This window comes from Hemitrygon akajei, chromosome 21 (assembly GCF_048418815.1).
Source record: "Hemitrygon akajei chromosome 21, sHemAka1.3, whole genome shotgun sequence".
Lineage (NCBI taxonomy): Eukaryota > Metazoa > Chordata > Chondrichthyes > Myliobatiformes > Dasyatidae > Hemitrygon > Hemitrygon akajei.
Window position 1 is genome coordinate 38,065,321 of NC_133144.1, and position 25,456 is coordinate 38,090,776.

Genomic DNA, 25,456 nt, shown 5'->3' on the forward strand with positions numbered 1-25,456 from the left:
GTGACCCTGCAGAAAGCAGAGAGTGGGGGGGGGGGGGGGTGGGTAAAGATGTGTTTGATGGTAGGATCCTGTTGAAGATGGCAAAAGTTGTGGAGGATGATGAGTTGGATACAGAGGCTCATGGGGTGAATGGTAGATTATTTTTCCTGCCTGCTTCTTTGTCCTGGATACATGCGAGTCCCGCAGTGATGGTAGATTAATAATCTTTACTGACAGTTTGCTGCAGTGTTTCTATATTGTGAGAGGCTGCTGCAGCAAAACAGACAGTAATGGCTCTCTGTGATAGCTGTGTAGAATTGCACCACTACGTTCTGGGGAAGATGAAATTTTGCAACTGTCTCAAGAAGTACCTCCTCTGTTGAGCCTTTTTGTTAATGAAGGAGATTTGGTTCTCCCACATGATGTCCTGCAAAACAATGGTGCTCAGGAGGCTTAATATTGAAACAGTGCTTAACTGTAGAGTGGGTGAGTGATGAGTGACTGATAATGAGTGGGTGGAGAGGAGACATATTTCTCCTGATGTCAATAGGTATTTCCATCGCTTTGGGGCATTCAGCTCCAAGTTGTTGTGATTGCACCAAGACACTAGCTTATTTACTTCCTGGTGGTACTTGGATTTGCTTGCTGTGATGATTAGTCCAATGACAGTGATGTCATCTACAAACATTACCTGTTTAACTGATGGATCACTGGAGACACAGTCATTGGTGTATTGAGAAAATAGAAGAGGGGAGAGAATGTACCTCTGTGACACACCAGTGCTGAATGAGTGAGATGTGGAGATGTGCTCGCCTCGTCTCACACACTTCTCCTAGCAGAGATGAAATTTGTGATCCACCTGCATATTGGACCTGGTATGAGAAGTCTGGAGAGTTTCACTTGCAGAAGCTTTGGGATGACGGTAAAGAAGGCTAAACTGAAATTGACAAAGAGAACCCTGACATATGTATCAGCTGTAGTGTAAACTCAAGATCAATGTCAGAATCATAATCACATTTAATATCACTGGTATATATCGATATTAATTGCATCATCTACAGATCCGTTGGCTCTGTAGGTGAACTGCAGTGGATCTAGAAAACTTTTGAGTAATGGATTTGAGAAATGACATGACCAGTCATTAAAAGTCTTCATTATGTTTGATGTGAGTGCAACTGGCCTGTAGCTACTGAGTCCAGTGATCCTCGATTTTTTGGGGGGAACAGGAATAATAGAATTCTTGAAACATGCTGGAACAGTGCATAGTTTAAGAGACTACTTGAAATGCCTGTGAAGACTGTAGACAGCTGGTTAGCACAGTGTTTAGGTTTGGCAGGTGGGACAGAGTTAGGGCCAATAGTCTTGTTATTTTGCTTCCTGAACAGTTTTTTCACCTCCTCTTCCTTGATAACAAAGGCTGTGGACTACTGAGGTTGGTTTGGCTGAAAGGGTAATCGAGAGGAGTCATTGAAGTGTGACCTGGAAGTTACATCAGCAGTAGAACTTATTTAACTGGTTTGGGAGGCAAGGGTCATCGAGGCAGGTGAGTGCTTTACTTTTGTAGTTAGCAATGGCCTGAAAGCCTTTCCAGACTGGTGAACAGTAATTTGTAGAAAACTGGTTTTCCTGTTTCAATTGAATATTGGTAGCTGGCCGTCCTGATCACCTTCTCCAGATTGTACTTCATTTGTGGGCTTCACCATTTTCAGTTTTTCCTTGTATACAGAGACAAGCTAAATCATGGCACAGTCAGAACATCCAAGATGGGCTTGGGATGTAGCATGTTAGGCATCCCCGCTGGATATCACGAAAAGAGCTACATGTTCTTTTTTCAGAAAGCAGCCAGAAAATTTCACATTAGATCCCTTTCGAGAAGTCACCAATGATTCCAACTAGAAAGCTGCATTTGGGGGCATCACATTGTTGCAACAAAGTGTTCAAGGCAAGCTTTTGGTAGCAGTATTGATTACTAGGAGGAAACTGGAGGTGGCCACACTTAGGTCATGTGTCAGTGTTGTGTGAATTTTTCCCAAAAGTGAGGGCTTGTTGTGTCATGCACTGAGGGAGGAAACGCATTTGACTAGAGGCACAGGCTTCTATCTACACAATTCAGCTTTCCAGCTTTGCAGGATTATCCTGGATTTTACAATTCTTAAAATTTAAACTTCAGGATTATGGTTCAATCCAGGGGGAAAAAAATCATGAGAACTTATCTTTATAAAAGGATTTCCTATTAAATTTATATTTAAAACTCAGATAAGCTGATTTTAAAAATATTGGACTGGGGAGAGCTGTTTAATTATCACCTAAATTTCTCTTTCTAATTTGTGTAGTAAGTTATTGTGATGGGAATGTTGAGGAGTTAAATAAGGGAATGTGGGGTGATGAGGTTAAAGATTTTTATCTCTGGGCTAACAAGAATGAATCCACAACCTTAAATGTGCTGTGTTAACCAAGAGGTTATGTCAGTGCATCAGCCAAGTTAATTTTCAGGTAAAAATTGATAACCTATGAACAATGCTTATTACTAGCCTTTCTCAAAGATTCAAAGCACGTTTATTATCACAGAATGTATAAATGGTATACCTTGAGATTTATCTGCTTACGTGCAGCTACAAAGCAAGAAACCCAAATAACTAAAATTTTAAGAAAAAGAAAGACCAAAAGCCACTGCGCAGAGAAAGAAAGAGAAAAAAAACACAAATCATGCAAACAATAGAAGCAAGCCAACAGCCTCCTGAACCAGACCGAGTCACCAGATCTGCTACTGGAGCAGCCGGAGTAGGCCCAAACTTTGATCCCCAGTTCATCACATCAACGGGGCAAAAACTCGCAGGCGAGCAGGCGAAATCAGCCTGACCCTTGCCTCTGTTCTCGACACTCGGACTTCTAGACCATCTGTGCCAGCGTTTAGTGCCTTACTCTAGGACCCGGATCCCAGCACCATTCTCGATCTCACCAAATCGGCCCGGCACATGGAGTGATCCAACCTTGCACACAGGTTAAGTGGACGGGCATCGAAACTCTTCCGCATCGACTCCTCTCCAAATCTTCCACTCCATCTCCAGCAGCGATATGAGCTCTGTCTGCAAACCTGGTTCGAACACGTTGCGCCTCGCAATGCCCCAGCATGACTCATCCCCCGAACCAGCCTCGCCTCTGCCTCCCTCCTCTCTGTCTGCGGTGATAGCTCACCACAATTCGCTTCAGGAAAGATGTTATAAGTAACGTTTTTAGTCAAATCTCTTTCAATGTACAAGTAAGCTGTCCGCCTTTGGTAGCACCAATATAAAGGAAGTGTATTGTGAATATGATGAAAATTACCCCACAGTGATTTCAGATCCCAATTCCAATCTTTCGTTCCCTGGCTCTCAGACACTCACTTCCCCCTGAAAATAGCCAAACACCTTGAAACCAATATATATATATTTTTTTTGATAAGAAACAACAGAAAAGGGAAATACATGGAATGGCTACAACAAAAGCCTAACCTAAAGTCCAAGAAGCAAACACCAAAACTGAAATCCAAGAATCAGATGCAGAAACGTAAATGACCATCAAATACCATGTACGGAAATCCAAGCACTGAAACTTTAAGACATTGAAACCCAAATGAAACATTCAGAAGCAAACACAGAGATTCAAAACCAAAAGATAAACAAGAAAACCCAAAGAAACGAACTAAAAATAAAACAAACCCCATGAAATATTGAAACCAACTGAGTATTGAAACCCTGCGTCGTGTTCTAGCACCTACCTCAGGTGGCCAGTACCCATAAGGAATAGTTGGTCTAACTGGAGGGTCTGCTTCCATTGTCTTGATCCTATTGCGAACATCATTGCAAAAGGAAACATAGTTGACGAAGCTAGGCTTCCCTGGCACTGCATAATGAGAGGCGATCATTGAGACCATCTCATCTGACAGACCAACGGGACGTATTATAGCTCGGCAGAACTGCAGAAGAAATGGGAGAGAAATCTTAGGTTATGCATGACTATTTAATTTACTTTAGAATATCACAGCCAATCAATTCCACCCCGTATATGGATTCGCTAACAGAAGAGTGCTTGCAAAGTAATTTAGGTTATGTGCTGAGCATATTAAAATTAACAACATAATGCAAATTATTACTTCCTCAGAATACTAAAGAAATTTGACATATCTCCAGTGACTCTTACCAATTTTTACAGATACATCACAGACAGTTTCCCATCCAGGTGCATCACAGCTTGGTTTGGTAACTGATCTGCCCAAAATCACAAGAAATTGCAGGGAATTGAGAATACTGGCTTTGGAAATCAGCCAATGTAGTCAAAGACCACTCCCACCCTGGTCATTCTCTCTTCTGCCCTTCCCCATTGGGCAAAAGATGCAAGGCTTGAGAGCACAGACCACCAGGCTTGAGGAACACTTATTTCCTGCTATTATCAGACTCTTGATGGACCTTTCATATTCTAAAAGATGAACTCTCAATCTCCCAGTCTATATTGCTCATGGTCCTTGCTCTTTATTTATCTACCGGCCTGAACTTCCTCCGTAGCTCTAACATTTTATGGCATGCAAACAAAAGCTTTTCATATTATTTCAGTACATGTAACAATAATAAGTCAATACCAATGCCATAGTATCAAATAATTGCAATAGTGCAGGAGGCCATTCATCCCGTCAAATCTGTGCTGACTCTTTATAGAGAAATTCACAGTCACAACACCCTATTTGGAGAACAAATAAGGAATTGAGACTCTGTATAGTATTAGCTTCAAGTACTAAACACAAGGCTGTGCGCTTAGCCCCCTGCTCTACTCGCTTTACACTTGTGACTGTGTAGCTAAGCACCGCTCCAAAGCCATATTCAAATTTGCTGATGACACTACTCCTCTAGATCGAATCAAAGGTGGTAACAAATCAGCATATAGGAGGGAGATTGAAAATCTGGCTGAGTGATGTCACAACAACAACCTCTTACTCAATATCAGCAAGAACAAGGAGCTGATTATTGACTTCAGGAAGAGGAAACCAACAGTCGCCTTTATACAGGGGTCTGTGGGAGGAGCCACAGGAGCAGTCAGCAGGTTCTGTGGGAGGAGCCACAGGAGCAGTCAGACAGGTATATCTAGTTCACCACAGTGATGTCACAACAACAACCTCTTACTCAATATCAGCAAGAACAAGGAGCTGATTATTGACTTCAGGAAGAGGAAACCAGAGGTCTATCAGCCAGTCCGCATCGAAGTATCAGAGGTGGAGGCCAGCAACTTTAGATTCCTGGATGTTATTATTTCAGAGGACCTGAACTGGGCCCGGCACATAACAGCAATTATGAAGAAAGCACAGCAGTACCTTTACTTCCTTGGAAGTTTGCTGATATTTGGCATGTTATCTAAAACTTTGACAAACTTCTATAGATATGTAATGGGGAGTATATTGACTGGCTGCATCACAGCCTGGTGTGGAAACACCAATATCCTTAAATAGAAATTCTACAAAAGGTAATGGATGTGGCCCAGTCCATCACTGGTAAATTCTTCCCCAGCATTGAGCACATCTACTGAGTGTTGTCGCAGGAAATCAGCATCCATCATCAGGCACCCCCACCACCCAGGCCACGCGCTCTTCTAGTTGCTGCCATCAGGAAGAAAGTACAGGAACCTCAGAACTCACACCACCAGTTTCAGGAAAAGTTATTACTCCTCAGCCATCAGGCTCTTGAACCAAAGGGGATAACTTCACTCAATTCACTTGCCCATCATTGAAATGTTCCCACAACCAATGGACTCACTTTCAAGGACTCTTCATCTCATGTTCTCAATATTTATTGTTATTTATTTTTTATTTTTTTAAATTTCCTTCTTTTTGTATTGGCATAGCTCCTTGTCTTTTGCACACTGGTTGAACACCCAACTTCAGAATTACAGAATGAATGGGTTTGCAGCTCAAAGTAGCTCTCCACAAATGAAACAGGCAAAATGCTCGATTCCAAATATATTCCCAGATTTCCATCAGTTGGAAAGATTTCCACTTTGCTATTGCTTGGGTAGCATTCAATTACAGATTCTTTCTCCTGCTCTCTGCAAGGTTCCTAAGTAGCTGCCATACTTCAGGCAGTGGCAATCCAAACTCCCTAAGACTTTGAAGACTCTATGAAAACAGATGCAAGCTGTTGCATATAGAACATAGAGAATCCTATCTGAGAATCGGATACATAACTAACGTGGAACCTATGCAATGGGACACAGGGTGTTAAAGCCAAAACCATTTGTCCACCAGGTTTGACTGAGTGAAGAACATGAATGCTGAGAAAGTATTTTGAATGTTTTACTGAACCAGCCAGGGTTTCAGAAGCCAAGGTAATCTTCTATATAGTATCCTGCCCTGCACAATACACAGCAGAAATGAGATGGAAAAGATGCCAGAGAAGAAAAGGAAGAGGAAGATATAGATCCAGGCATAGCGTGAGGAGCAGTACATATTGTTGCACAGCTTACTAGAATGACCCCATCACTGCAAAGTTCAGTTGACCTTCAGGAATCCATCCAACCAGCAGAATGACAATCATTCTTTCCTGACTCCATTCCACCAAAAGTATCAAGGGCATTCTTGGGTAAAGAACAGCTTCCATTTTAATAGTCAAGTTTATTGTCATTTATCTACATACATGTACATTACATTATTAACCATATAATGTATATAGAAACAAGACATTTCTTCAGTCCAGGGTGTAAAGCATAGTAGTACATGTAACACACAGTAATTTATGAAGGTAAAGATAAACTCTACAGATGAATCACACGTAAATAACAAACTAAAGTGCATTAATATTAAATATTGTAAGGTATGGAACAGATTAACTAGTGACACTTGGAATATGATGCGGTCAGGTGTTCAGAAGCCCAATGGCCTGGAGGAAGAAACTGTTTCCCATCCTGACCATTCTTGTTTTTACACATTGTAGTCTCCTGCCTGATGGTAGAAAGTCAAAGAAGATGCTGGATGGATGGGTGGAATTCTTAATAATGCTAAGGTTCCTGCATATGAAATGCTCCTGATTAATGTCCGCGAAAACGGTAGGGAGACCCCTACGACCCTCTCAGCTGTTCTCAGACTCCTTTGTAGAGACTTATGGTCCAATGCTTGACTGCTCCCATACCAGATGGAGATGCAACTTGTCAGGATGCTCTCAATGGTGCTCCTGTAAAACACAGTGATGATGGGGGGGAGGCTTGCTTGCCTTAATCTTCTTAGAAAGTGGAGGCACTGCTATGCCTTCTTGTTCAGGGAGGTGGTATTAATGGACCAGGTGCGGTCATCCGTGAACTCCCAGGAACTTGGTGCTCTGAAGTTTCTCTATGGAGGAGCCATGTATTCGCAGAGAAAGATGGTTCATCTGCACCTTCCTGAAGTCCACAATGATTTCCTTTGTCTTCTCCACATTCAGGCTTAGGTTGTTCTTCTCATATCAATCCACCAGCCACTCCACTTCCTCTCTATACTCTATCTCGTCATCGTTCTTGATAAAGCCAACCACTGTCCTATCATCCGTAAACTTGATGATACGGATTGAGCTGGATCCTGCGACATAGGTATGCATCAGCAGTGGGCTGAGCACAGTCTTGGTGAACACCAGTGCTCAGCGTAATGGGACGAGAGATGTTGCTGCCCACACAGATTGACTGTGGCCTTGCTGTTAAGAAGTCCAGTATCTGATTGCAGAGGGAGGTGGTGAGACCTAGCGAGGTCAGCTTCTCCACCAGTTTCTGGGGTATGATGGCGTTGAACACCAAACTGGTCTATAAACAGCTGTCAGGCATATGAGACACCACTTTCCAGGTGAGACAGGACAGAGTGGAGGGCAGAGGCTATTGCATCATCAGTGGATCGATTTGAGCAATAAGCGAACTGGAAAGGGTCCAGTGTAGCCAGGAGAAAGGCTTTAATGTGCTGCATGACCAGCTAAACAAAGCATTTCATAATGGTTGATGTTAATGCCACCAGACGATAGTCATTTAGGCAGATTACTGTCCCCTTCTTTGGCACTTGAATGATATTTCCACCTTGAAAATCAAGGGGACAACGGATTGTTCCAAAGAGATGTTAAATATATCTGTCAGTACCTCCATTAGCTGATATCCATAAAATAACTTTGTTCGTAACTAAGAAAATTCACAAAAATCACTCGATCTAGTGACCATAATTCCACAGTATTGTAATGAATAAAAAGACACAAGACTGATAAGAAAGAGTAATTACTAAATGCAGAGGGAGAGAGGAAAATAGTTCTACCATTCATACAAGCAAACATATGTTTTTATGTTGGGTTTTTGAATGTAGTTATATTTTGGGAGTTCTCTTGTATGGAAGGTTGTCAGTAAATTGGGTGTTTGTAACCCAGAGATGACCTGAATAATCCAATCATGCCCCTTCAAAGCTCCCATTTCTCAAATTCAGTTCACAGTCTCTTGATTCCAAACATGAAATAGCCAGAGCAACACGTACAACACGCTGGAGGAACTCAGCAGGTCAGGCAGCATCCGTGGAAATAAGCAGTCAACGTTTCGGGCTGAGACCCTTCGTCAGGACTGAAGAAGGAGGGGGCAGGGGCCCTATAAAGAAGGTGGAGGAAGGGTAGCAAGGAGAAGGCTGGTAGGTGCCAGGTGTAAAACCAATCAGAGGAAAGATCAAGGGGTGGGGGAAGGGAAGCAGGGAGGGGATAGGCAGGAAAGGTGAAGAAGGAATGTAAGGGGGAAGCACTGTGTAGTAGAAGAAGGCAGAATCATGAGAGAGGTGATCGGCAGCTGGAAGAAGAGGCAGAGTGAAACTGGGATGGGGGAAGGGAGGGGAAGGGAATTACCGGAAGTTGGAGAATTCGATGTTCATGCCAAGGGGCTGGAGACTACCCAGACGGTATATGAGGTGTTGCTCCACCAACCTGAGTTTGGCCTCATCATGGCAGTAGAGGAGGCCATGTATAGACATATCTGAATGGGAATGTAAAGCAAGAGTTGAAGTGGATGGCAACCAGAAGATCCTGTCTGTTGTGGTGGATGGAGCAGAGGTGCTCGACGAAGCGGCCCCCCAATCTGCGTCGGGTCTCGCCAATGTAGAGGAGGCCACACCGGGAGCACCGGATGCAATACAGACTCACAAGTGAAGTGTTGCCTCACCTCACCTGGAAGGACTGTTTGAGGCCCTGAATGGTGGTAAGAGAGGAGGTGTAGGGATCAATCTGGCACCAACAATCATTCCACAGTCAAAGTCACGTAGATCCCATTTCTTCACCATTCTGACGTTTTCGGTCCAAACAACAACTGAACTAATTGATCACGTTTGCATGCTCCTGTGCATTGAGCTGCTGCCACATGATTGGCTGATTAGATATTTGCATTAATGAGCAGGTGTATAGCTATACCAAATAAAGTGGCCACTAAATGAAAGTTATAAAGTAGATATTGGATTCTAGGCCTTTCAATGGTTGAAGTTATTTTTAAGAATATTAACAGATGGCAACATTGTTTGCCAATCCTTACTAAAAAGAAGCAAAAATGCACTGCTGCCACTGGTACACTCCTCCAGATAACATCAACAATTACTTCAGCATGCAAGATGTCTCTGCCTTCCTTAGCCTTCATCCTTCTCAACATAAGTCTCTAGACTATACTTAAGCATAGACTCTCTCTCTGGCATGGTCAAGTCTGTATTTGTGGGTGAGCATGGAGCTCCCTCTTATGGGAGCCATTGGAAATAATACAATAAGCTTTGGATTGCATTGTGGTGTGTTCCAAATGTACAGGAGGAACTGTCAGTCTGTAAGAACTTCCAGCAAAATAAAATTAACTTATTTTACACTACACACTGCATCCGCAAAGGAAACAGCATTATGAAGGACCCCATGCACCCCTCATACAATCTCTTCTCCCTCCTGCCGTCTGGTAAAAGGCTCTGAACCATTCGGGTTCTCACGACCAGACTATGTAACAGTTTCTTCCCCCAAGCTATCAGACTCCTCAATACCCAGAGCCTGGACTGACACTTTGCCCTGTTGCCCTGTTTATTATTTATTGTAATGCCTGCACTGTTTTTGTGCACTTTATGCAGTCCTGTGTAGGTCTGTAGTCTAGTGTAGCTTTCTCTGTGTTGTTTTTTTACGTAGTTCAGTCTAGTTTTTGCACCGTGTCATGTACCACCACAGTCCTGAAAAACGTTGTCTCATTTTTACTGTGTACTGTACCAGCAGTTATGGTCGAAATGACAATAAATGTGACTTGACTTGAGAAAGGGAAACTACTTGGTAACATAATTTTGGATCGGTTAAGAAGATGGTTTTGCCAAAAGCAGCACTACCTTCTTATCTCTGAGCCCCGGGATTGAAACCAGAACAGGAAAATTTTCCCTCTGCCATTGATGCAGCCCTCACCCACGTCTCCTCCATTTCCCGAATGTCTGTGCTCAGCCCATCTTCCCACCAACTGAACGTTGATAGAGTTCCTCTTGACCTTACCTACTACCCCATGAGCCTCCACATCCAACACATCATCCTCTGAAACTTATGCCATCTCTAAAGCGATCCTACCAACAAAATATATCTTTACCTCCCCCCTCTGCTTTCCACAGAGATCACTCCCTTTGTGATTCCCCTGTCCATTCATCCCTCTCTACTAATCCCCCTCCCAGCATTTATCCCTGCAAGTGGCCAAACTGCTACACCTGCCCATTCACCTTGTCTCTCACCTCCATTCAGGGCCCCAAACAGTCCTTCCAGGTGAGGCAACACTTCAGCTGCAAATCTGCTGGGGCTGTCTATTGTGTCAGGTGCTCCCGAGGCCACTACCTCTACAACCGGTGAGACCCTTTGTACATTGAGGAGCACTTACACTCTATCCACCAAAAGCGGAACATTCTGGTGGCCAAACATTATAATTCGGATTCCCACTCCCACTCTGACATGTTGGTCCATAGCCTCCTCTTGTGCCAAGATGAGGCCATCCTGGATGAAGGAGCTACACCTTATATTCAACATGGGTAGCCTCCAATCTGATAGCATGAATATCCATTTCTCCTTCCGGTAAAAAAAAACCATTCCCCTCCCCTCTTCTTTTATTCCCTGGCCTCGTACCTTTAATCAGCTGTCTATCACCACCCTCTGGATCCCCTCTTTCTGCTATGATCTACTCTCCTCTCCTATCAGATTCCTTTCTCTCCAGCTTTTTATCTTTCCAACCCACCTGGCTTCACCTATCACCTTTTAGCTATCCTCCTTCCCCTCCCCTCACTTTTTTATTCTGGTGTCTTCCCCCTCCTTTTGCAGTCCTGAAGAATGGTCTCAGCCCAAAATGTCAACCGTTTGTGCATTCCTGTTGAGTCCCTCACTATTTTGTATGTGTTGTACAGGAAACATTGTCTAGCATTGATTCTTGGGAATATCTATTACTTCTCCCTGAGGAACTGCATCAAACATTACCTCACTGCCACATGGCCAGGACAGGTACAGTAGTTCAAAAGTTCCCTTCTCTATGATCGATCCAGTAGCTTTTGGGATAATTGTTCATGGCAGAGAACACACTAGTGCAGGTTGTGTGGGGTGTTTCCAATTTATAATTTCCCATAGTTCTATTACTGTGGTACCTATTCAGCTCTTGGCAATTGCACAAGATGTTGGTGAGGCCGCACTTGGAATATTGTGTTCAGTATTGGTCACACTGCAATAGAAAAGATGCCATTATGGTGGAAAGAGTGGAGAGGAAATTTACAAGAATGTTGCCAAGCCTCAAAGGACTAAGTTGTGGAGAGAGGTTGAGCAGGTTGGGATGTAGGATAATGAGGTAGGATATTATAAAAGTCTATAAAGTCATGAGGGTCAGCATGTCCAGTCTTTTTCCCGGAGGAATCAAGAACAGAGATCATAGAATTAAGTTGAGAGGGGAGAGATTTAATTGGAATTGGAGGGGCAACATTTTCACCCAAAGGGTGATCAGTTTATGGAGTGAGCTGCCAGAGGAAGTGGTTGAATCAGGTACTTTTACAACATTTGAAAGGTACATGTAAATGAATAGGAAGGGTTTCGAGGGATTTGGGACGAGCTTAGATTGGAATCTCAGTCGGCATGGACCAGTTGGGCTGAAGGGCTTGTTTCCATGGTGTATGACTCCGTGACTCTATGATCTACACACTCATTTGTGCCTAAATTATCAGCTTTGTCCAATTCAATTTCACAATTCTACAGGATAGAACTGGAACCAAAGGGATGCTGGTTTCTTACCTTAAATGCTTGATTGCAATTCCCACTGAGGACAGCCAGGAAAACAATTTTCCATTGCAATATGAATTCTTCAATGAAGCAAAATCAGATGCACCAATTGCTTTTCAAGCAAATGTCCTATCTCTTTTTTTATTCGGAGTACCAGGAACAAAGAACCGGCTTGGGTCTCTTTGTTCCACTTTGAAATACAAGTATATCTGGCGGCTTTAATGTTTTACTTTCAGAACATTGACCAATTCAGATTCAGTCCTGGATATAATTAGAACAATATCCACTGATTACCACTACATTAGTTTTTGAAAGTCTTTGGAATGGAAACCCCTGGCAAGATGAGCTATCTCTGACTGCTGTGGAAATGTTTGCACAACAGAACCAGGCACCTGTTGCCTCGGTGACAGAGCAGTCAAGTGTAAACTGACACTGTCAATCTTGAAGCATATAGAGTCAGGTGGTGGTATGTTTCACTACCATACTGAATCTTACTGAGCAGATTGCAAAGTTTAATGGGTTTCACTTGAGGCATTCCTACATTAAGATGACAAGATACAATTACCCTGCCTTGCCCAGGCCAGATAGACTTAAAGACTCCCTTCACCAAGAACATCACTGAGTCAATCCAATGACTTTAAGAGTTATGTTCATATGCAGAGAACATACAGATATAGATAGGTTAATGAGCTATTTTCATTATGCAAGTTGTCCATAAGTCGATGACAATAAGCCCTCAGTAGAGTCTGACTCTGCCTCTATTTGTATTGTATTCTTCAGTATATCAGTGCAATCTTCTACCAAAACTGTTATAAATCAGCATTGTTAATACTCCTCACATACACACAAATACTGACTAAATTTAATTTCAGTCTCATTAACACTTGGGTATTGTATACAGGATCTGAGACTGAGAAGTCTCGTTTATTAGGTTTGGCTTTAAGAATATTGTAGAGTCAACACGTTGAAATTATTAATCATTAAATTACAGCTGATGTATGAAATGAACTTACTTACTTACTTACTTCACATAGGAACATGGTCGTTCCAAATCAATGCTCCAAAAATCTAGCAATTTTTGACTGAACTAATTCATCTCTCTCTCTCTCCCTCCCTCTCCCTCTCCCTCTCCCTCTCTCATAACAATAAGTCTGGGAATTTCAGTCCTATTTCTAATGCCTGTGATTTCAATAATTTAGTTTAATTCTCCAACTTTCCAGAGCATTAGAAAATTGATAAAAGATTGCAAAATAGATTCCATTGAAAACCTAAACCCTATAACCATGACATACAATGTTGTGATAAAGTTCTATGAAATCACTATGCATTGTGAATGTTTTGGCATAATGCCCAATGGTATTGAATTGCTTTGCATAACTGGCATCCAATCACAGTATGGTTTATAGGTCGGCATGGCACCCAATGGCTCACTTTGCTCTATGTTATTATCTTGCTCTGTGTCATGATGAATGGTCATAACAAAATTAACGTAAATGAATACATATGTTGGCATGAGAACCAAGAGGCACAGGGTCAGCACTATTAACTGGAAGTTTGGATCATGAACACACTAACAGAAATAAATGGTCTCAGAGGATAGTTTTAAAAACAAATATAGTAATATGTCCAAACAATGTTGAAACTGAGTAGTACAATGGCCTTCATAACCAACCTCAAAAATGGCTGTGATGAAGAAAAAAGGAATCAGCACTGATACTGGAATGGCAGGGTCATAATTGTTCACCCTCATGAAACTCAACGGGTCATTCAATCCTAATCAAACCAGAGCTGTACATAAGCCAGTATGGGCTGGCACAATGTGTTGGTACAAAAGCAGCTGATGCAAAGACTAAAAATGGGCTAATTATTATCCTGGTAAGAAATTTAAGTTAATTTTTATGCTGAATGAGACTCACTTTGAAAAATGTTGGCAGTGTGTCATATTGTGCTATGTAAGAGCCTGACTCTTTAATCAGATGTGAACGAAAACTGTTTGTACAGCTTGTTCCTTGTTATCTAGAAATATTCTTACAATGAGTTTATGTTAATTTTGTAGTTGTGACCTTCCCCATTCCTACACTATATGACTATACCCTCTATAGCGGTTAGCACGAGGTATTACAGCTAGGGGCATTGGAATTCGGAGTTCAGTTCTGACATTATCTTTAAGCAGTTTGTATGTCCTTCCCAAGAACATATGGGTTTCCTATGGGTGCACTGGTTTCTGGCCTCAGTCCAAAGATATACTGATTAATAGGTTAATTGGTTATTGATAATTATCCCATAATTAGGCTAGGGTTAATTGGTGGGTTGGTGGTGGCATTGCTCCAAGGGCTGGAAGAGCCCATTCCATGTTGTATCTCTAAATAAAAATAAGTGAAATCTCTTCATGTACTGTGACATTGCCCTGGTGTAGAGGCATGTAAAGAGCATGTAAAGTAACAAGGTAAATAATACAAACTGCTAAAACAACAATGCATTTAAATACCACACAACAAATGCTGGAGAAACTCAGCAGGTTAGGCAGCAGAGTAAACAGTCGACGTTTCGGGCCAAGACCCTTCATCAGGACGGAGAAAGAAGGGGGAAGATGCCAGAACAAAAAAAATTGGGGGGAAAGGGGAAAGAGCCTAGCTACAAAGTGATAGGTGAAGCCAAGTGGATGGGAATGGTCAAAGGCTGGAAAAGAAAGAATCTGATAGGAGAGGAGAGTGGACCATAGGAGAAAGGGAAGGAGGAGGGGACACAGGGCGAAGTAATAGGCAGGTGAGAAGAAGAGACGGGTCTGAGTAAGGAATAGAGGAAGGTGGGTTGTAATTTGTTCAACGGAAGGGGAAAACAATATTCATGCCATCTGGTTGGAGGGTACCCAGACAAAATATAAGGTTTTGTTTCTCCACCCTGAGGGGGGGCTTCATCTTGGTACAAGAGGAGGTCATGGATCGACACATCAGAATAGGAATGGGAATGGGAATTAAAATGCTTGGCCACCAGGAAGTCCCACTTGTGGTGGATGGTGCAGAAGTGCTTGATGATGCAATCCCCCAATTTACAACGGGTCTATTGCATTTAAATACATCCATTGTGAGTAGAAAATAATTATGTGTTTCTTAATGCTTCTTAATGATCCAAAAGGAGAGGTGATTCAGTACAGCTATCAAGAAAAATTAACATACGGCATTGGATATAAAGACTTAAAAGTTACCAAAAAAACACAATAAGCCTGAGAACTGGGAACATTTCAGTGCCTTGTAAAAGAGGACTAAGGGAAACGGATAGTAGAAAACAAGAACATGTTGACAGGAAGTATAAAACGAGATTGTGAGAGCTTCCACAGGCACATAACAAGAAAAAAGGTTAGCAAAGGGTGGGTCTATTACAGACTAAGAGCTTAGAAAATTTAATGAGAAATTAAACAAATATTTTGTGTTTATCTTTCACATTAGGAGGCACAGACAGCCTCCTAGAATTAATATTGGAAAAATTAAGGAGACCTGCATCTTAGAGTTTTGAAGTAGGCAATTATGGAGGTTCACTAACCTGAGAAAATATGCAGATGTTTGAAATCCAAGCAACACACACGAAACACAAAATGCTAGAGGAACTCAGCAGGCCAGGCAGCATTAATAGAAAAGAGTACTGATGACGTTTTGGGCCAAGACCCTTCAGCAGGACTGGAGAGAAAAGAAAAGATGAGGAGTAGATTTAAAAGGTGGGGGTGGGCGAGTGGAGGGAGAAACACAAGGTGATAGGTGAAACTGGGAGGGATAATGATTCCCCATCTTTCACCATTTCCCCATCCACTTCTCCCTCTCTCACCCTATCTCCTTGCCTGCTCATTGCCTCCCTCTGGTACTCCTCCTGCCCTTTTCTTTCTTCCATGGCTTTCTGTCTTCTCCTATCAGACTCCCCCTTCTTCAGTCCTATATCTTTCAACAATCAACTTCCCAGCTCTTTACTTCACCCCTCCCCCTCCCGGTTTCATCTAACTTCTTGTGCTTCTCCCTCCCCAGGGGGAATCTGATAGGAGAGGGCAGAAGACTATGGAAGAAAGGGAAGGGGGAAGGTCACCAGAGGGAGATGTTGGGCAGGTGAGGAGATGAGGTGAGTGAGGGAAATGGAAATTGGGAACGATAAAGGGGGGGCAATTATGTTAATGCCATCAGGTTGGAGGCTACCCAAAGGGAATATAAGGTATTGCTCCCCCAACCTGAGTGTGGCCTCATTGCAGGAGTAGAGGAGGCCATGGACTGACATGTCGGAATGGGAATGGGAAGTAGAATTGAAATGGAGGTTGGTGCACTGGTTGTCATCTTCCAAATTTTCTTAAATTCCAGAATGATTCCCACAGAGTGGAAAGTAGAAAGTATAACCATACAACAGGGAAAATTATTATGAAGGAAGTAGTAACTAAGCACTTAGGAAGCAATAAGATTGGAAAAGGTAAATATGGATTAATGATAGGGAAATCATACATAATGAAACAGTTGAAATTTTTTGAAGTTGTGACTACCAGAAGGCTATTGAACTTCCAAAAGCCCTTTGACAAGGTCGCTTAAAAGATTATGAGACAAAAACTAGAGAGCAAAGTATGGGGGGGGGGGTAGTAAAAACTGATATGGATTAAGGATTGGTTTATAGATATAAAGTAGAGGAAAAAGACAAGTCAGTTTTTGATTGCCACTTTGTGACCAATTGGTTCTGGGACCTGTTGACACACATATTGAGAGTAGATCATGTGCAATATACTGTACATAAATTGCCAGATAGTAAAAAGCTATGTGGCAGCACGGTTTATGAAAATGATGCAGAGGTTTCAGAGAGAGATTTAATGAATGGGTAAAAACTGATTGAATATTTTGAGGGTAATTGTGAAGTTACCTACCTTGGTGGGAAAAAAATTAATAAGTGCAATATTTTTTAGATGGTGAGAAATTGAAAATTGGAAAAAGAGTTGGTGCTCTGTGAGATGGATGAATGTGAATAAACAGGTTCAAAAAGCGATTAGAAAGGCAAGCCGTATAATGTCCTTTATTGCAAGAGATTTTAAGTTTAAAAGGAAAGATGGCAAATTATATTGTGTCCAGGTAAGCTCAATGGGTTTGCCATATGAGTGGACATTAAGCAGATTTGAGCAAGGGCCATAGTTTCAGAACAAGGGATAGGCCATTCCATGAATAAATGTGAAAGAATTTCTTCAGCCAGATGGTGGTGATGGAAATTGTGGACATGCTAAAAGTCAGACATGACAGAAATCTCGGAGGTTATCAAGGTGAGTGAAATGAAACGATGAAGGGATTTGACATCTGGATGAGAATCCCTATCGGGATCTGCGGCTGTGACTGCAATTAGCTGCAAACCATGAATATTAACTACTTGCGGAAAGAGAGAAATGTGAGACTTTACACGTTTATTGTAAAAGCAGAAGTATTGAGTATTTCTAAATGACTAGAGGTTGGGAGATATGATGTTCATTTTGACTTGGGGTTACTTGTACACAGTTCTGAAAGCAAGGAGAAATTACGAAGAGATTACTTGCTTTAATTGCAATATGATGTGAGTACAAGACTAAGGATATCTTACTAGATATACAGGCCTTTGTGAGCAACTCCATTAGGAACCTCAAAAAAGAGCATCCCATGTCTGCAAGCAGCAAACCTAAACAATGTTCAAATATTAACTAAGTGGCAAGCAGCATTCATGCCATAATTGTGCCAGGCAAAGACCATTTCCAACAAGGTCTAACCATCTTCTCCTGGACATTACGAACACTTACTCCTCCACCATTAACATCCTGGGAGTAACCAACAACTACAAATTCATCTCCACCAACTACATACATATCATAGCTAAATGAGCAAGTCAATGGCTGAGTATACTGTGGTGAGTGACTCACCTCCTGACAATTCAGTCTTTACACTATCTACAGAGTACTTTTAGAACCATAGAACATTACAGCACAGAAACAGGCCCTTTGGCTCTTCTTGGCTGTGCCGAACCATTTTTCTGCCTAGTCCCACTGACCTGCACCTGAACCATATCCCTCCATACCCCTCTCATCCATGTACCTGTCCAAGTTTTTATTAAATATTAAAAGTGAGCCCGCATTTACCACTTCATCTGGCAGCTCATTCCACACTCCCACCACTCTCTGTGGGAAGAAAACTTCCCTAATGTTCCCTTTAAACTTTTCCCCCTTCACCCTTAACCCATGTCCTCTGGTTTTTTCCTCCCTTAGCTTCAGTGGAAAAAGCCTGCTTGCATTCACTCTATCTATACCCACCATAATATTATATACCTCTATCAAATCTCCCCTCTTTCTGATACAAAACTCTTCCGTTGCATATCAGAATCAGAATCAAGTTTATTATCACTGACATATGTTGTGAAACTTCTTGTTTTGCAGTAGCAGTGTAGTGCAATACATTTTAAAAATTACTATAAGTTACAATAACAAATACATAAAATATAAATATGTAAAGCAAAAAGCAAGATAGTGTTCACTGATTCAAGGTCCATTTGCAAATGTAATGGTGGAGGAGAAGAAGCTGTTCCTAAAATATTGATTATGTGTCTTCAGGCTCCTGTACCTCCTCCCTAACAGTAGCACTCAGAAGAGGGCATGTCCTGGATGATGACTATCTTTAAGTATGGATGCCACTCCCTTGAGGCATCGCCTATTGAAGATGTCCTCATTGGTGTAGATGTCAGAGTCTGTGATGGAGACTCTCTGCAGACCTTTCTGATCATGGGCATTGGCGCCTCCATACAAAACTGTGATGGAACCAGTCTGAATGCTCTCCAGGGTACATCTGTAGAAATTTGCTGGACTCTTCGGTGACATACCAAATCTCCTCAAACTCCTAATAAATTATAGCCTCTAGCGTGCCTTCCTCATAATTGTATCAATATGTTGGCCCCAGGATAAATCCTTAGAGATGTTGACACCCAGGAACTTGAAGCTGTTCATCCTTTCCACTGCTGGTCCCTTGATGAGAATTGGTAAGTCTCCTGACTTCCTCTTCTGAAGTCCATGATTAATTCCTTGGTCTTACTAACATTGATTGCAAGGTTGTTGTTGCACCAGCCAACCTATCTCACTCCTGTATGCTTTCACATCACCACTGAGATTCTACCAGCAACTGTGGTGTCATCGGCAAATTTACAGTTGGTATTTGAGCTGTGCTGAGCCACACAGTAATGACCAGAGAGGCTAGAGCAGTGGGCTCAGCATTCATCCTTGATTGCACCTGTATTGATTGTCAGTGAGGAGGAGGTATTATTTCTGATACAGATTGACTGTGGTCTTGTGATAAGGAAGTCAAGGATCCAGTAGCAGAGGGAGGTACAAAGGCCCATGTTTTTAAGCTTGTTGATTAGTAGTGAGGGGATGATGCTGTTGAACACTGAGCTGAAATTGTTAAAGAGCAGCTTGATGTAGGTGTTGTTGCTGTCCAGAAGGTCAAAGGCCAAGTGGAGAGCCAGTGAGATTGCATCTACTGTAGGCCTATTGTGGTGGTAGGTAAATTACAGTGGGTCCAGGTTTTTGCCTAGGCAGAGGTTAGCCATGACCAACTTCTGAAACCAAATCATCGGCATATCACAGTAGATGTGAGTGTTACTGGGCAATAGACATTGAGCAGCTAATCCTGCTCTTCTTGGGCATTGGTATAATTGATGCCCTTGTGAAGCAGGTGAAACGATTAAAGCAGCTCCAACACTGTCAAGAAGCTCAACATTTTCTAGAATAAATCAGGCATACTTGACTGGCAGCCCATTCACCACCTAACATTCATTCCTTCTGCCACTGGTGTATGGTAGCCACAGGGTGTACCATTTACAAAATCCTTTGCAGTTATTCAGCTAAGCTTTCAATAGATTTCAAAAGGTACATTTAATGTCAGAGAAATGTATACAATATACATCCTGAAATTCTTCTTCTTCGCAAACATACACGAAAACAGAGGAGTGCCCCAAAGAATGAATGACAGTTGAATGTTAGAACCCCAAAGCACCTCCCCCTAGCTCCCCCTCCAATGCATTAGCAGCAGCAAAGCAACAACCCCCCCACAAGCAAAAATGTATCTGCACCCTCCACCGAGCACTCCAACATGCAGCAAAGATCAAAGAAGACACTGACACAGTACCCCAAGGACTACTCATTCACCCAGTAATTCAACATACCGCAGGCTCACTCTCTCCCTAATAAGGGAAAAAGAGGTGTCTCCATTTCACGGTGAGAGGGGAGACATAACAAAACAACTCACTGATTAACGGTGTTAAACGTCTGTTGCATCACCTTTACCGAGCTCTGTGCCCGAAGACCTTGGGTCTCTAGGCATACAGTCAGCAGCCAGCTCGTTGCTTTCGATCTTCCATGTACTCCCACGACACATCAGGCGGCGGCACTGGCCTCGAATCCGCCCGTCTCCAGAGTCATGAAAATCCGGCACCCTGAAGGTGCGCTAGTCTTCCAGGCCGCGTCCTGATTGCATCTTCCAAATGCGCAAGCTCTGTCACCCAAAGGAACGAGGGCAGCAAGCACATGGGAATAACACTACTTGTAAATTTCTTTCCTTGGTGCATTCCATTCTCACTTGGAAATATGTTGCCAGTTATTTATCATTATTGAGTCAAAATCCTGAAAATCCCTACAAAACACTACTGTGAGAGTACCTTCAGCAAAGAGACTGCAACAGTTCAAGAAAGCACATCAACCAACACCTTCTCAAGTGTAATTAGGGATGGGCAATAAATGCTAGCCTTTCTAGTGACATTTTAAAAAATAAATAGATGTATAAATAAATTGATAATAAATAAGTAAATGTTCAGATGATTAAATAACCAAATCAGTAATTGAATAAATACATAATTGTGCTTTTAGAATTTCTATTTCAAAGCATGGATTCAACAATGGATATGGAAGCAGCTCAAAGTGGTGCGGTTTAGAATTGAGCATGGGAGTTTTGTATCAATTTAAGCTTTTGGAAGCTTGAAAGTTGAGAAGTTAGTGTGAAGACACAGTGCGGCTGCAGATCCTTTGCAGTCAGTTTTATTGTTCTTCCATCCATTTTTGTAATGTCAATATAATGGGGTCAAAAGTCCATCAAATTATGTGGATGCAGGCCAGTCTCTGGGAACAATTATGAAGACCCCTGGCATTACTGTATTCAATGCACATGTTGAATGCTAGCGCTGAAATCCTACGCGCCAGCAGCTAAGAAAGAGACACTAACAACCTGGTATATAGCTGGTTATATTCTGCCCCAGATAAAGTACACGGAGGTGGCTATGTAGGAGTTGGTTTATTAGGGAGGTGGTGCACCATCAATAACTCTTGGAGACGTGAGTTAAGGTAGGCTTTTATTGGCTGGAAGAAAGCACCATCAGCAGCAAGCGACCACCACACAACATCCTGGAGACTGAGGAAGGAGCAGTGCCTCCAATCGCCTTTATACAGGGGTCTGTGGGAGGAGCCACGGTCAGTGGGAGGAGCCACAGGAGCAGTCAGCAGGGTGGGGGGGCGTGTCCAGACAGGTATATGTAGTTCACCACAGGAGGCAATATGGATTATTTCCTTCCACAGATGATGCCTGATCCAGTGAATTCCTCCAGCATTTTTTATTTTGCTGCAGAGCACAGCTTCTGCAATCTCTTGTATATTCATTTTACTACCACTGTGAAGTCTCTTCAGGACGTGCCCATTTTGAAGAAGTTTTCCTCCTCTCTTCGATGCGAGTTCTATGAGACACTTTTTCACTAGGGCCTCTCTGTGGTTTCTACTGTTCTCTGCCCTGTGTTTTCACCTAGACTCACATATCTTTCCTTGGGGATTGTCTTCACCTTTATAACTCCCAGTTCCATTTCTACACACACCCCCCAGTTCATTGACACCTAAGGTCTCAAGTATTTATGCTCCATTCATCACTTTTCTCAGTGGTCTTCCCTCTGTTGTATCCTCTCAGCCATGCGTCAGTACTTCCTTTTTTTCTCTCTTCTTCTGTACACACCTCTTCCCTGGCCCCCTACACATCTGCCCATCACCCACACCCTTCTTCCACTGGTTCCACTCTCTGCATTGCTCTCATTTGCTCTCTCCCTCCCTTATTTGGTTCCATGTTTAACCTCCCTTTACTATCAGATTCCATCATCTGCTGCCCTTCATTGTCTTTGCCTATCAACTGCCAGCCTCTGTCACTATTTCCACCTTTCCCTTGTCCATCTGTCAGTCTCCTCTCCTCACACAGATCCTCTATCGCCTGTCAGCTCTTGCTACACCTCTCTCCTCCCCCCCACCACCTTTCTATCCTCTTTCCACTTTTTCAGTCTAGATGAAGAGCCTCACCTGAAAATATCGACCCTCCATACCCCTTCACAGGTGCTACCTGATCCACTGAGTTCCTCCAACAGTTTAGTTTTTTTTCCAAAGTTAAAGTACATTTTATTATCAAAATACATATAAGTTATACAACCTTGAGATTTGCTTGCTTACAGGTAGCCACAAAGCAAGAAACCCGAAAGAACCTAATTAAAGAAATAAAAATAAAAGACCAACATCCGATGTGCAAGAGAAAAGAAAAAAGTACACAAATCATGAAATAATTGTAGCAAACAACAACATTCGGAATCAAATTGAGTCCTCGGATCTGAACCCCGGAGCAGCCCAGAGGAAACCCAAAGCCTCACATCAGTTCATCATAGTAGCGGGCACAGAGCACAGAAGCCAGGGCAGTCTTCATGACCTCAGCGCCATGGAGGGAGGGAGGAGTGAGCAAAATCGGCTCTTTCCTCGGATCCCAACAGATTTTTGCTTCAGATTTCCCCATTTGCATTTTCTTGTGTCTCCCTGTAGGTTCTGGGAGGTTCTGGGGAAACGCCCAATATTTCTACAACAGCACAAAATGAGTGCCTTCCACATCACAACTGTCCACATAAAGCATGTTTATGGGTGTCAACACACAGCACCCATTCAGTCATTTAGAAAATGTCGGAACAACCTCAGAGAATTGAGCAGTTGATATCATACTCTTAGTCACAATATTTGAGCTGAAGATTATCTACCGAATTGTGCAGTCTATCCCTGAAACACATGGTGATCATCGGAATAAGCCTGTGATTTGTACTCACAGGGTTATTCCAATGTCCACAATGTCTTATTTATTCTTACGTGTGTACTTATAAATACTACATTACTGTGTGTTACTTATATAATAATCAGTCTAAATATAACATTTCCAGAAACTATTCAGAGTATAACATAGGGAATGTGATAAGATTTGATAAAGTGATCGCTCATCCTTGCCTTCAGAGCCTTTTCTTTCCATATCTCTATCATTTCTTCCAGCTCTACCATCCTTTCATTTAAGAGGTAAGTCTGGTGTCATATCCTTTCCCAAATCCAGTGCACCGCTTGCAGCTGTGTCTTCAGCAGCAAAGGCCAGAAGCACTGGGATTCATCCCCTAAACCTCCCTGTGATTCTATCACTCTTCCCTGCTTAAAACAAAATGCTCCTTAAAACTTTTGACCAAGCTAAAGAGTTGATCTTCCAACTTCAAAGTTGCTATTCAAATGAAAGCTTTGATTATTGTAGCAGATTGTGTTTTTTCCAAATCTGTACTTGACCATGCATAAATCACCGCCAATCTTACCTGATTATCTGTCACTATCCCAGAGTTTAGCCTGTCTAAGTCTTTAAATGGTGGAAAAATATCGGTACCATGGTATTTATAATAAATGGAGAGCTGCTTCATGATGGTCTCATAGCACTTCATGAAGTTTGTATCATTTTCAGAATCGATATCTTTAAGGCTGTGAAATCAAGTAAAAATTAAACATGCTAAAATGTTCACTCTGTGGAAATTTATAGCAAATTTCCATTTGGGAGGAGACCTTATTCTCCTCTACTGGACTGAATGATGAAAGATTAAATCTAGCTAAAGGGTGATGAGATTCTAAATGGCTACAGAACGGTCTCTAGCTTAATGGATTGGTAATGGAGATTTTTTTAAAATCATAAGCAGTGAATTAATGTTTATCATGGTGAGCGATTTTACTCACTTTTCTGGAGCTTTCATTATCTGAAGATTTGGGTCTTTGTCAATTTCATTTGGATTGAAACCTGTGGATAAAATAGATAAATTACTGCATAGATATTTTCATTTACTTCCCTTAGTTCCAGTGACTCTGAGTTTAAATGCAGAAAATGTTCTGTCTGTAAATTAATGATTAATGTGTTGTACCCAGCTACAATACAGTAAAAACTGTCTTTACATCTACTCTGTCAGCTTTTCTAACCTTTAAAAAATTATCTTGTTCACATTTTTATCTATTGACTTATTTAAATATCATGTTGCAATCACACCCTCCTGCGAGTGGTGGCGCTGTAGTCTCTCCATTTTATTCCTGTGCCCAAACCTGATCAACTCGGGGCCTCCATTACTGGTGTGGGTATTATTAGTTAACAGTAAACAGTAGTTAATTTATAGCTTGAGGAATGGATAAAAAGAAAATTAAATAGAGCTAGAAGTTGGTTGCCCGGTTTTCTTTTCTTTAACTATGCTGCCAGGATTGCAATAATAATGTAGGATTTTGTGAATAAAACTGTCGTTGTATGTGCTTAACAAAAATGCAGTCCTTTACTTCCATTATGAACAAACCAAATGCAGTCGCCTTTCACTGACGTCATTACGTCAGACACTGTCTCTTAAAGGGAACTCGACAACTCGATGATGTTTGTGAATTATGCAGAACAGTTTCTATTATGAACAATAGGTGTCAGCTGTCACTGACTACATTACCCTACAATGTAATAATTCCAAGGCTCCTTCTGTAAGTTTTAACTTTTGGGCAATATGAGTACACATCCAATCATCTCCAGTCCTCTAGAGTGAGATGAGATCCAGCACTGACAACCAGGGATTGATACAACTCATTGTCATCTTTTCCTTGAATCATTTGCAATTTGAACGGGGAAGACTTTGTCTATTCATTTCTAGATTCAAGTGTGATCTTGAATGGTATTAAAATCTCCTTTTTCAACTGGCCCTTGAGGCTAATGTGAAATGAATCCCCAATTCAATCTCTGCAGAAGTATCATTAATACGGAACATACTGACAATCTGAAAAAGTCTATAGTACGGCTGAAATGGGAAATGATAAAGACATCATTGAAATTCTAGGCAGTTTCTACAGTAGGTTACATGGTCAGCACAACATTGTGGGCTGAAGGGCCTGT

At 41.9% G+C, this 25,456-nt stretch overlaps 1 protein-coding gene across 1 annotated transcript in view; it reads right to left on the reverse strand.

Moving 5' to 3' along the window:
- Positions 1 to 25,456, reverse strand: part of LOC140714439 (uncharacterized) — a 77,671-nt gene that overhangs the window by 42,976 nt on the left and 9,239 nt on the right. Inside the window, exons 4-6 of the mRNA XM_073025737.1 lie at positions 24,280 to 24,340; positions 23,871 to 24,030; positions 3,737 to 3,934 (exon numbers count right to left, since the gene is read on the reverse strand). Coding sequence (XP_072881838.1) covers positions 3,737 to 3,934; positions 23,871 to 24,030; positions 24,280 to 24,340 — 419 coding nt within the window. The remainder of the gene's footprint in view (positions 1 to 3,736; positions 3,935 to 23,870; positions 24,031 to 24,279; positions 24,341 to 25,456) is intronic.